Here is a 13496-nt window from a genome sequence, read left to right on the forward strand (position 1 = left end):
TTGGTTGGGCAACACTGGCTTATACTGATCAGTGCTATGCTGTTCCATAGCATTAATCAGTCAGATCTAATAGCCTTCTACGCTCTCCTGGAACATTCTCCCATAAGGGACTGTTATAAGCAATCATTGTATTGCTTATACCAGTGTTTTCACACCAGGATGCCTCCTGCTGTTGCAAAACAACAACTCCTAGCATGCCCAAATAGCCTTCTACGCTCTCCTGGAACATTCTCCCATAAGGGACTGTTATAAGCAATCATTGTATTGCTTATACCAGTGTTTTCACACCAGGGTGCCTCCTGCTGTTGCAAAACTACAACTCCCAGCATGCCCGGACAGCCTTCGGCTGTCCGGGCATGCTGGGGGTTGTAGTTTTGCAACAGCTGGAGGCACCCTGGTTGAAAAAACACTGTGATAGAACATACACCCAAAGTTATCTGGCCTACTGTTCACAATGGTTGTACAGATCCTCCGCGTGTACCGCGTGTTGATCTTATCCCTCTTCCTGTGCTCATCTCATGATAATTGTATCTGAAGTAACATTGCCCTGGCCTGCGCTGTGTATTCACAGAAGACTGACACATTTCCCATGACTAATCTGGTGTTTTGTAAAGATGTTGTTTTTAAAGAGGGATTAAAGAGAAATCAACATACAGTGCAAGTCCTATGGTTATATCACTAGTGTCCCCTTATCTCCCCCCCTGTGTCACGGTCATTACTGCCCCCTCATCTCACTGTGTCCATCATTAGTGTCCCCTAATCTTTCCTCATGTCACGATCTTTATCGTCCCCAATTATCCCCCCCCCCCCCGTATCACAATAATTTGTCTCCTTTTATCTCTCCCTGTCAGTCATAAGTGTGCCCCTCATCTCTCCCTGTGTGTCAGTCATAAGTGTGCCCCTCATCTCTCCCTGTGTGTCAGTCATAAGTGTGCCCCTCATCTCTCCCTGTGTGTCAGTCATAAGTGTGCCCCTCATCTCTCCCTGTGTGTCAGTCATAAGTGTGCCCCTAATCTCTCCCTGTGTGTCAGTCATAAGTGTGCCCCTAATCTCTCCCTGTGTGTCAGTCATAAGTGTGCCCCTCACCTCTCCCTGTGTGTCAGTCTTTAGTGTCCCCCTCATCTCTCCCTGTGTCAGTCATAAGTGTGCCCCTAATCTCTCCCTGTGTGTCAGTCATAAGTGTGCCCCTAATCTCTCCCTGTGTGTCAGTCATAAGTGTGCCCCTCACCTCTCCCTGTGTGTCAGTCTTTAGTGTCCCCCTCATCTCTCCCTGTGTGTCAGTCATAAGTGTGCCCCTCACCTCTCCCTGTGTGTCAGTCTTTAGTGTCCCCCTCATCTCTCCCTGTGTGTCAGTCATTAGTGTCCCCTCATCTATTCCTGCATCAGTCATTTGTGTCCCCATCTTTTCCCTCATCAGTCATTTGTGTCCCCTCATCTCCCCGGTGTCAGTCATTAGTATCCCCTCATCTATTCCTGCATCAGTCATTAGTGTCCCCCTCATCTCCCCGGTGTCACAGTCATTAGTATCCCCTCATCTATTCCTGCATCAGTCATTAGTGTCCCCCTCATCGCCCCGGTGTCAGTCATTAGTGATCCCCTCATCTATTCCTGCATCAGTCATTAGTGTCCCCCTCATCTCCCCGGTGTCAGTCATTAGTATCCCATCATCTATTCCTGCATCAGTCATTAGTGTCCTTCTCATCTCCCCGGTGTCAGTCATTAGTATCCCCTCATCTATTCCTGCATCAGTCATTGGTGTCCCCCTCATCGCCCCGGTGTCACAGTCATTAGTATCCCCTCATCTATTCCTGCATCAGTCATTAGTGTCCCCCTCATCTCCCCGGTGTCAGTCATTAGTATCCCCTCATCTATTCCTGCATCAGTCATTAGTGTCCCCCTCATCTCCCCGGTTTCACAGTCATTAGTATCCCCTCATCTATTCCTGCATCAGTCATTAGTGTCCCCCTCATCTCCCCGGTTTCACAGTCATTAGTATCCCCCTCATCTATTCCTGCATCAGTCATTAGTGTCCCCCTCATCGCCCCGGTTTCACAGTCATTAGTATCCCCTCATCTATTCCTGTGTCAGTCATTAGTGTCCGCTCATCTATTCCAGCATCAGTCATTTATGTCCTCATCTCCCCCTGTTTCACAGTTATCACTTTTCCATCATCTCTCTGTGTCAGTCATAACTGTCCCCTCAGCCCTCCCTCTGTGTCATTAATTTGATTCCCCTCATGTCACAATCATTGATGTCCGCTCCTTTCTCCCCATATCAGTCATTAGTGTCTCTCATCTCTCCTCATGTGTCACGATCATTAGTATCCCCTCATTTCCCACCATCATTAGAGTCCCCCTGTGTCACAATCATTAGCGTCCCCTCATCTTTGGGGGAAAAAAAACAAAACAAAAACAGTTTTACTTACCTCCATCTCCATTTACACGCTGATCTCCCGTTCTTCCTCCGGTCGGCAACCCCTGGTGTATCATGAGCAGCGGAATTCACGTGACTGCTGCAGTCAGTTTTGCAGTCTCGGCAGTCACTCTCCGTATGCCTTAGTACGAAGCGTGACCACTGTGGCCGCTGATTGGCTGCTGCGGTCACCTGATGTGTAACATGTTAGCAGTGTGGGCACGGAAGCAGAGGTAAGCCATATAGTTTTCATTTATTTATTTATTTATTTACTTTATTTTATTAACAATAGAGATGAGCGAAGTTACAGTAATTCGATAAGTCAGGAACCTCGTGGCTCGGCGGTTGCTGACTTTATCCTGCATAAATTAGTTCAGGAGAAGGAGGATACAGACCTAGGAGACTCTCCTAGGACTGCCATGACGAAAAGAGATGTCCAGCACAGTATGTAGGATCTTAATTACGGATCACATGGATATACACAGGAACAATAGCCAACGCATTTCGGATCAAACTGGACCCTTAACCCCTTCCCGCAGAATGTCATATATAAACGCCGGGTTGTGCAGTGCGTTCGCGCATCCCAGCGTTTATAAATGACATGCAGTTAACCCGGCGATGCGCAGCATCGCACGGGTTAACTGGCAGAAGTCCCGCTGTTTCCAGCAGGGGACAACTTCTGCTTCACCCCCAGGACCATCAATTGATGTTCCTGGTCAGCGATCACTGTGATTGGTCCCTGTGGACCAATCACAGTGATCTGGGGTGAAAGTTCAGATCCCCCGCACTGCCCCCCCCTGGAAGTCGGGCAGAACGGGGGACGAAGGCTGCAGGGGCTCGCGGGGACCTGCGGCACACGGGGGGAACACGTGGGGACCGGCGGACTTACCTGGAGCAGCGTCAGGACCGAGGAGCAGCGGCAGGACCGGCCACGTGGGCGAGCAGCGACGGGACCAGCAGGTAAGTATGTAGTCCTCAGAGGCAGCAGTGAAGATCTTCACTGCTGCTTCTAGGAGTCTGAAAACTACAACTCCCAGCATGCCTAGACAGCCTTTGGCTGTCTGGGCATGCTGGGAGTTGTAGTTTTGCAACATCTGGAGGGCCCCAGTTTGGAGACCATTGTATAATGGTCTCCAATCTGTGCTCTTCCAGCTGTTGCAAAACTACAACTCCCAGTATGCACTGACTGTCCAGGCATGCTGGGAGTTTTAGTTCAGCAACATCTGGCCCTTCAGATGTTGCCGAACTACAACTCCCAGCATGCCCTTCAGCTGTCTGGGCATGCTGGGAGTTGTAGTTTTGCAACAACTGGAGACACACTGGTTGGGAAACATTGTCTGTTTCTAACTCAGTGTTTCCTAACCTGTGTGCCTCCAGCTGTTGCAAAACTATGACTCCCAGCATGCACTAACAGACCATGCATGCTGGGAGTTGTGGTTTTGCAACAGCTGATGCAAGCTCCCCCCCCCCCCCGCCCCGCCACCCCCGTGAATGTACAGGGTACATTCACATGGGCGAGGCTTTTACAGTGGGTTTCTCGCATCTTGAGATGCAGCAAATTTTGCGCTGGGAAACTCGCTGTAATCCCCCGCCCATGTGACTGTACCCTAAAAACACTACACTACACTAACACAAAATAAAATAAAAAGTTAAAAACACTACATATACACATACCCTTACACAGCCCCCCTCCCCCAATAAGAACGTCCGGTACACCACTGTTTCCAAAGCAGAGCCTCCAGCTGTTGAAAAACAACAACTCCCAGTATTGTCGGACAGCCGTTGACTGTCCAGGCATGCTGGGAGTTTTGCAACAGCTCGAGGCACCCTGTTTGGGAATCACTGGCGTAGAATACCCCTATGTCCACCCCTATGCAAATCCCTAATTTAGGCCTCAAATGCACATGGCGCTCTCACTTTGGAGCCCTGTCGTATTTCAGGGCAACAGTTTAGGGCGACATATGGGGTATCGCTGTACTCGGGAGAAATTGCGTTACAAGGTTTGGGGGGCTTTTTCTTCTTTAACCCTTCATGAAAAGGAAATGTTGGGGTCTACACCAGAATGTTAGTGTAAAAATGTTTTATTTTTTACACTAACATGCTGATGTTGCCCTATACTTTACATTTTCACAAGAGGTAAAAGGGAAAAAAGCCCCCCAAAATTTGTAACGCAATTTCTCCCTACTACAGAAATACCCCATATGTGAGCGCAAAGTGCTCTGGGGGCGCACAACAAGGCCCAGAAGGGAGAGCGCACCATGTACATTTGAGGTGATTTGCACAGGGGTGGCTGATTGTTACAGCGGTTTTGACAAACGCAAAAAAAACAAAACCCCACATGTGACCCCATTTCGGAAACGACACCCCTCACGGAATGTAATGAGGGGTGCAGTGAGAATTTACCCCCCACAGGTGTCTGACTGATCTTTGGAACAGTGGTCCATGAAAATGAAAACTTGGACAGCCCACTGTTCCAAAGATCTGTCAGACACCAGTGGGGGGCAAATGCTCACTGTACCCCTTGTTACGTTCCTCAAGGGGTCTAGTTTCCAAAATGTTATGCCATGTGTGTTTTTTTTTGCTGTTCTGGCACCTTAGGGGCTTCCTAAATGCGACATGCTCCCCGAGCAAAATTTGCTCTCAAAAAGCCAAATATGACTCCTTCTCTTCTGAGCATTGTAGTTCGCCCATAGTGCACTTCAGGTCAACTTATGGGGTACCTCCATACTCAGAAGAGAAGGGGTTACAAATTTTGGGGGGTATTTTCTGCTATTAGAAAAAGGTGAAATTAGGGGGGAAACACACATTTTAGTGGAAATTTTTTTTTTTTTTTTTACATATGCAAAAGTCATGAAACACCTGTGGGGTAATAAGGCTCACTTTATTCCTTATTACATTCCTCAAGGGGTCTAGTTTCCAAAATGGTATGCCATGTGGGTATTTTTTGCTGTTCTGGCACCATAGGGGCTTCCTAAATGCGACATGCCCCCCGAGCAAAATTTGCTCTCAAAAAGCCAAATATGACTCCTTCTCTTCTGAGCATTGTAGTTCGCCCATAGTGCACTTCAGGTCAACTTATGGGGTACCTCCATACTCAGAAGAGAAGGGGTTACAAATATTGGGGGGTATTTCCTGCTATTAACCCTTGGAAAAATGTGAAATTTGGGGGGAAACACACATTTTAGTGAAAAAAAAATTTTTTTTTACATATGCAAAAGTCGTGAAACACCTGTGGGGTATTAAGGCTCACTTTATTCCTTGTTACGTACCTCAAGGGGTCTAGTTTCCAAAATGGTATGCCATGTGAGGGTTTTTTGCTGTTCTGGCACCATAAGGGCTTCCTAAATGCAACATGCCCCCAAAAACCATTTCAGAAAAACGTACTCTCCAAAATCCCCTTATCGCTCTTTCCCTTCTGAGCCCTCTACTGCGCCCGCCGAACACTTTACATAGACATATGAGGTATGTGCTTACTCGAGAGAAATTGGGCTACAAATATAAGTATACATTTTCTCCTTTTACCCCTTGTAAAAATTTAAAAATTGGGTCTACAAGAACATGCGAGTGTAAAAAATGAAGATTGTGAATTTTCTCCTTCACTTTGCTTCTATTCCTGTGAAACACCTAAAGGGTTAAAATGATGACTGAATGTCATTTTGAATACTTTGGGGGGTGCAGTTTTTATAATGGGGTCTTTAGTGGGGTATTTCTAATAAGAAGACCCTTCAAATCCACTTCAAACCTGAACTGGTCCCTGAAAAATAGTGAGTTTGAAAATTTTGTGAAAAATTGGAAAATTGCTGCTGAACTTTGAAGCCCTCTGGTGTCTTCCAAAAGTAAAAACTCGTCACTTTTATGATGCAGACATAAAGTAGACATATTGTATATGTGAATAAAAATTTTTTTTATTTGTAATATACATTTTCCTTACAAGCAGAGAGCTTCAAAGTTAGAAAAATGCAAAATTTTCAAATTTTTCGTCAAATTTTAGGATTTTTCACAAGGAAAGGATGCAAGTTACCACAAAAATTTACCACCATGTTAAAGTAGAATATGTCACGAAAAAACAATCTCGGAATCAGAATGATAACTAAAAGCATTCCAGAGTTATTAATGTTTAAAGTGACAGTGGTCAGATGTGCAAAAAACGCTCTGGTCCTTAAGGCCAAAATGGGCTTGGTCCTGAAGGGGTTAAAGGGGTACTCCGGTGAAAACCTTTTTTTCTTTTAAATCAACTGGTGGCAGAAAGTTAAACATATTTGTAAATTACTTCTATTAAAAAATCTTAATCCTTCCTGTACTTATTAGCTGCTGAATACTACAGAGGAAATTCTTTTCTTTTTGGAATGCTCTCTGATGACATCACGAGCACAGTGCTCTTTGCTGACGTTATTATAATAATAATAATAACCATTTATTGTTGTCCTTAGTGGGATTTGAACCCAAGTCCCCAGCACTGCAAGGCAGCAGTGATAACCACTAAGCCACCATGCTGCCCTTAGCATACATCTGCTATGCACGGTTGCTAAAATGCACAGAGATGTCAGCAGAGAGCACTGTGCTCGTGATGTCATCAGTGTTCCGAAAAGAATGGAATTTCCTCTGTAGCATTCAGCAGCTAATAAGTACTGGAAATATTAAGATTTTTTTAATAGAAGTAATTTACAAATATGTTTATCTTTCTGGCACCCGTTGATTTAAAAGAAAAAAGGTTTTCACCGGAGTACCCCTTTAATCATGGCATCTTGCCATGATTAATGGTCCAGTTTGATCCGAAATGCCTTGGCTATTGTTCCAGTGTATATCCATGTGATCTGTAATAAAGAGTTTGTTTCATCCTACATACTGTGCTGGACATCTTCTTGTCGTGCCACTCTATTGGGCCTGGAAGCACCGGCCAGTCCGTGCGCAGGGGATTGGATTTAGCAGTGGAGAACTGTTGGCACCTTCTCAGTTCTCCTAGGACTGTATCCACCTTTTCAAGCCCACCAGAGCACCTGAAAACTAAACTAATTTATGCAGGCTAAAGTCAGCAACCACCGAGCCGCGAGGTTTGTGACGACTCGAATCACTGTAACCCCGCTCATCTCTAATGAATAACCCCTATCGGAAAGGTCTGATGAAAACCCAGGCGCCACCACTTCTTAGTCCCCTTGCTCTAAGACATGTTAAAGAGTACCTGTCATGATCTTGTTATAGTTTATAAATCCTCCCAGTTCATTGCCTCCATCATGATAAACCCCCCCCCCCCCCACCTTTATTTTTATTATTTGTTAGTTTTCTACCTTGATATTGCTCTGTATTTTCTGCTTAGTCAGATTCACAGACTGGGAAGGGGGCGTTCCCCAGCAGGCAGTGACATCATCTGAAGCCATACAGGGAGAACTTCCTCACTCTCTCTGCTACACACAGCCCAGAGCAGTTCAGTGTGAGATGAGCTATGATTGGATAAGGCTGCACACACACCCTCTCAGCACTCCAGACTGCATTTCCTGATTTTGGACTTCTGCCAGGCCAGCAGGAGTCCAAAGTCTGTGCAAGAGAAGGGATGGGGGGAAATGTGCTCTGGACAAGTAGGGAGACACCTAGTGGCAGGATTTTTAAACCCAAATAAAACATAAAAAACATTATTTTTTTTAAACAAAGTACATTAGAAAGATTTTTTTTTTTTTAGCAATAACAAAAATTTGTTTTAATGAGTGTGCCTATTTTAAAGGGGTTATCAACTGGCTCCAGAAAGTTAAACAGATTTGTAAATTACTTCTATTAAAAAATCTTAATTCTTTCAGTACTTATGAGCTTCTGAAGTTAAGGTTGTTCTTTTCTGTCTAAGTGCTCTCTGATGACACGTGTCTCGGGAAACGCCCAGTTTAGAAGAGGTTTGCTATGGGGATTTGCTTCTAAACTGGGCGTTTCCCGAGACACGTGTCATCAGAGAGCACTTAGACAGAAAAGAACAACCTTAACTTCAGAAGCTCATAAGTACTGAAAGGATTAAGATTTTTTAATAGAAGTAATTTACAAATCTGTTTAACTTTCTGGAGCCAGTTGATATATATAAAAAAAATTTTTTTTCCTGGATAACCCCTTTAAGTTTTTTTCAAGGGACAGTAAATTGAGTGTCCACTCTTAAACATTTAATGGACACCCCTGCACCTTTCGACAACGTTGTCGTGTTTTCTTCTTCCAGTGCTACGTGGCTTTGGCCAAGGGCGGCCTGACCTCGGACCACGTGCTCATCCTGCCCATCGGACACTACCAGGCCATGGTGGACCTCTCTTCTGACGTGGTCGAGGAGTGTGAGAAATACAAAGCCTCCCTGAAGAAGTTCTACAAGTCAAAGGCCAAGAGATACGTCATGTTCGAGAGGAACTATAGGAGTCAGCACCTCCAGCTGCAAGTGAGTGCGGTGGTTTTTGTTGCAACATTTACGCCATCATTGAGCACGGGAAGGTACGGTCTTCAAAGGTCCTCAAGAAGTTCACTTTAAAGTAGCTCGACCTCAACTAGCATAATAGGAGGTGTAGTCAGCCGCATCATTATGTGATTCGTACACAATGGTGTATGGAAATAGCTCCTATATCTGATAATGAGCTCAACTAAGGCTCATTCAAAACAGTCTGTGCTCCAAATTGGCCCATAGGGAATGGGAATGTGTTCACATCAATCCTCTACGGTTCCGTGAACGCTTGCATACCCTAGTTGCACTGAACGCACCTTATTATGACACATACTAGAATAATTCTTTTAGGACCTATTGATTTTGTTTGGCATCAAGCTTATGGGAGGAGCTGTGGTAAAGGTGGTCCCGACTGTCCTTTTTAGCAAAAAACAAGTCACAGAATACACTAGCGTTTCCCAACCAGGGTGCCTCCAGCTGTTGCAAGACTACAACTCACAGCATGCCCGGACAGCCGAAGGCTGTCCGGGCATGCTGGGAGTTGTAGTTTTGCAACAGCTGGGGGCATCCTGGTTGGAAAACACTGGTATAAGCAATACAATGATTGCTTATAACAGTCCCTTATGGGAGATTGTACTAGGAGAGCGTAGAAGGCTATTTGGGCTTTCTGGGAGTTGTAGTTTTGCAACAGCTGGAGGCATCCTGGTTGTAAAACACTGGTATAAGCAATAAAATGATTGCTTATAACAGTCCCTTATGGGAGATTGTACTAGGAGAGCGTAGAAGGCTATTTGGGCTTTCTGGGAGTTGTAGTTTTGCAACAGCTGGAGGCATCCTGGTTGTAAAACACTGGTATAAGCAATACAATGATTGCTTATAACAGTCCCTTATGGCAGACTGTACTAGAAGAGCGTAGATCTGACTGGTTAATGCTGTGGAACAGGTGCATGCTGAGAGTTGTAGTTTTCCAACAGCTGGAGGCATCCTGGTTGGAAAACATTGGTATAAGCAATACAATGATTGCTTATAACAGTCCCTTATGGGAGAATGTACTAGGAGAGCGTAGAAGGCTATTTGGGCTTTCTGGGAGTTGTAGTTTTGCAACAGCTGGAGGCATCCTGGTTGTAAAACACTGGTATAAGCAATACAATGATTGCTTATAACAGTCCCTTATGGCAGACTGTACTAGAAGAGCGTAGATCTGACTGGTTAATGCTGTGGAACAGGTGCATGCTGGGAGTTGTAGTCTTGACACAGCTGGATGCATCCTTGTTGGAAAATATTGGTATAAGCAATACAATGATTGCTTAGAACAGTTCCTTATGGCAGACTGTACTAGGAGAGTGTAGATTTGACTGGTTAATGCTATGGAACAGGTGCATGCTGGGAGTTGTAGTCTTGCAACAGCTAGAGGCATCCTGGTTGGGAAACACTGCAATACAATAAAAAGCATAATTTAGGTTCCGCAAAGTCCCTTCTCGACGCAAGGGAACAACTGATACGCCAATTCCTTGTTTCGAGATGGATACCAGGTAGTGATGAGCAGCGGGGACTGAGAACAGTCGCAGCAGCAGGTGAGTATAGACCTGCCAATCTAGCCACTTCTGTAAGTACAAATGTATATTCACGCGACCTCTTTAAAGGGGTACTCCACTAGAAAACATTTTTTTTTTTAAATCAACTGGTGCCAGAAAGCTAAACAGATTTGCAAGTTACTTCTATTAAAAAAAAATCTTAATCCTTCCAGTACTTATCAGCTGCTGTTATGAACCACAGGAAGTTCTTTTCTTTTTGAATTTCCTTTCTGCTTGACCACAGTGCTGTCTGCTGACACCTCTGTCCATTTTAGGAACTGTCCAGAGTAGGAGAAAATCCCCATAGAAAACCTCTCCTGCTCCGGACAGGTCATAAAATGGACAGAGGTGTCAGCAGAGAGCACTGTGGTCAGGCAGAAAGGAAATTAAAAAAGGAAAGAACTTCCTGTGGATCATAACGGCAGCTGATAAGTACTGGAAGGATTAAAACATTTTAATAGAAGTCATTTACAAATCTGTTTAACTTTCTGGCTCCAGTTGATTTAAAAAAGAAATAAAATGTTTTCCAGTGAAGTACCCTTTTAATCAAATGGGTTTTCTTTTTTTGTTTTTTTTGCACCATTTAACTAGATATTTGCTTTTTTCTTTCAGATTGCAGTATTAGGGTACAGTCACACATAACGGATCCGCAGCGTAAAATACTCGGTGACCCGACCCAAAGTGTGCCTCCAGCTGTTGCCCGCCTCACCCCACCTCCTGGCCCGCTTGCAGTGGCAATCCGCCACTCTGAGCAGCCACACGGGCCTGCTAGTCGTGGTGCGAATGCGCAGTGTACTCGGACATCGCGGCTGTGTGATTCTGGAGGCACACTATGGGTTGGTTGGTGCTGGAGGCACACTATGGGTTGGTTGGTGCTGGAGGCACACTGTGGGTCGGGTCACCGGCGGATCTGCAGCGTAAAATACTCTGCGGATCTGTTGTGTGTGACCCTCCCCTTAGGGTGCGTTCACACGGGCAGATTACCTGCAGAATTTCCGCAGCGTATTTGCTGCGGAAAATCCGCAGCAGATTATCTGCTACCATTGAATTCAATGGGTCTGAAGAAAAATCTGCAAAACTGCCTCTATTGCGTATTTTCTGATGACCCATTGAAGTCAATGGTAGCAAAATCTGCTGCGGATTAAATTCGGATGAAATTCCGCAGGTAATCTGCCTGTGTGAACGTACCCTAAATCAGATTTTGCTAAGCAATACACTTAAACCGGTTACTCCAGAGTTTAAAAACGTATCCCCTCTCCATAGGGTAGGGGGAGGAGTGTTTAATCATGGGGTGCTGAGGTCCAACCCCTGACTCTCCCCCCACTGCATTGGGTTCTGGGTCGGCACTCGCTCTTTGCATTCTCTATGGGAGGCGACAGAGATACACGAGCGCTGTACTTGCTGCTCCCATAGAGAATGCAAAGAGCGAGTGCTGACCCTGCGCTTTATGCAGCGGAGGGATTCGGGGCCCTCGGAGGTCGACACCCTTCCCCCGATATCAGACACTTACTACCCATCCTATGGATAATGGAAGAGTTTTTCTAAATTTTTTCAGTACTGATTAAACTATGAGAAACCCCCTCTCCCCCCCCCCCCTCTTTAATTAAATAGCAATTACCTTGTAACTAAAACCTGAACTTGTGATGTTATTGCAGCGGCTCATCCGTCTAAATTGTGGATCAGCTTGATGACGTCACATAGATAATAAGAGCGGCGGGAGTCTATAGAGGTCATTTCCAGATCCATGTCCTCTCCGCTACCGCGTCGGCTCTGACATCTCATTACATCTCATTAGTTTAAGTCTGTAAAGTCAGGTTCTCCTGCCTTACGTGATGACTTGACTCTGTCTGAGGGACGAACGCTCCCAGTGATGACTTAATACAGGATGTAGATTTACTTCTCTACGCGTAAATTCTCTAGGCATAACACAATGTAGTGTTTCCCCTCACGTCTGCCTCCAGCTGTTGCAAAACTACAATTCCCAGCATGCCCAAACAGCCTTCGGCTGTTTGGGCATGCTAGGAGTTGTAGTTTTGCAACAGCTGGAGGCACCCTGGTTGGGAAACACCGACACAGTGTATCAATTTTGCAGGGTTTATACATAAGACCAGCTAAAGGCTCTCCGGACATGCTGGGAGTTGTAGTTTTGCAACAGCTGGGAAATATCGACACGGTGTATGAATTTTGGGGGGGTTTCTTGAAGAATAGCTGAGATCCCTGACTTTATATATTTTACTTCTGCTTCCTCTTAAATCTTTGCTGTTGCGGTGCTATTTTTTACTATATGCAGTCATTCAGATTGTCCATTGTGCCAACCTAGAGAGGAGCCAACTTACAGTAAATTCAATTCGTCACGAACTTCTCGGCTCGGCAGTTGATGACTTATCCTGCATAAATTAGTTCAGCTTTCCGGTGCTCTGGTGGGCTGGAGAAGGTGGATACATTCCTAGGAAAGAGTCTCCTAGGACTGTATCCACCTTTTCCAGCCCACGGGAGCAACTGAAAGCTGAACTAATTTATGCAGGATAAAACATCAACTGCCGAGCCGAGAAGTTCGTGACGAATCAAATTTACTGTAAGTTCGCTCATCTCTAGTGCCAACGTCAGCAGTAAACTTCCTCCAGACGTCATTTGAGCTGTTTTCAATGAACAAACTCTGCAGAAATGTGGAAGAGAATGGATTTACATGCTCCTTGTAATGTTCTCCTCTCACTGGAGGGGGCGCTGTTGTAGTGAGTTACTCACAATTTTTAAAGATAATTAGATAAAAGGGTATTCCAGGCAAAAACTTTTTTTTATATATATCAACTGGCTCCGGAAAGTTAAACAGATTTGTAAATTACTTCTATTAAAAAGTCTTAATCCTTCCAATAGTTATTAGCTTCTGAAGTTTTCTGTCTAACTGCTCAATGATGATGTCACGTCCCGGGAGCTGTGCATGATGGGAGAATATCCCCATAGGAACTGCACAGCTCCAGGGACGTGAGTCATCTGAAAGCAGTTAGACAGAAAACAGCAACTCACCTTCAGAAGCTAATAACTATTGGAAGGATTAAGATTTTTTAATAGAAGTAATTTACAAATCTGTTTAACTTTCCGGAGCCAGTTGA

At 45.0% G+C, this 13496-nt stretch overlaps 1 protein-coding gene across 5 annotated transcripts in view; it reads left to right on the forward strand.

Annotated features, from left to right (window-relative positions):
* CWF19L1 (CWF19 like cell cycle control factor 1) overlaps positions 1–13496 on the forward strand; it is a 44063-nt gene that overhangs the window by 23921 nt on the left and 6646 nt on the right. For all 5 annotated transcript variants that reach the window (XM_056517201.1, XM_056517200.1, XM_056517203.1 and 2 more), the window contains one exon: positions 8603–8812. In XM_056517201.1, the coding sequence (XP_056373176.1) occupies positions 8603–8812 (210 nt within the window). The remainder of the gene's footprint in view (positions 1–8602; positions 8813–13496) is intronic.

This window comes from Hyla sarda, chromosome 4, assembly GCF_029499605.1.
Source record: "Hyla sarda isolate aHylSar1 chromosome 4, aHylSar1.hap1, whole genome shotgun sequence".
Taxonomy (NCBI): domain Eukaryota; kingdom Metazoa; phylum Chordata; class Amphibia; order Anura; family Hylidae; genus Hyla; species Hyla sarda.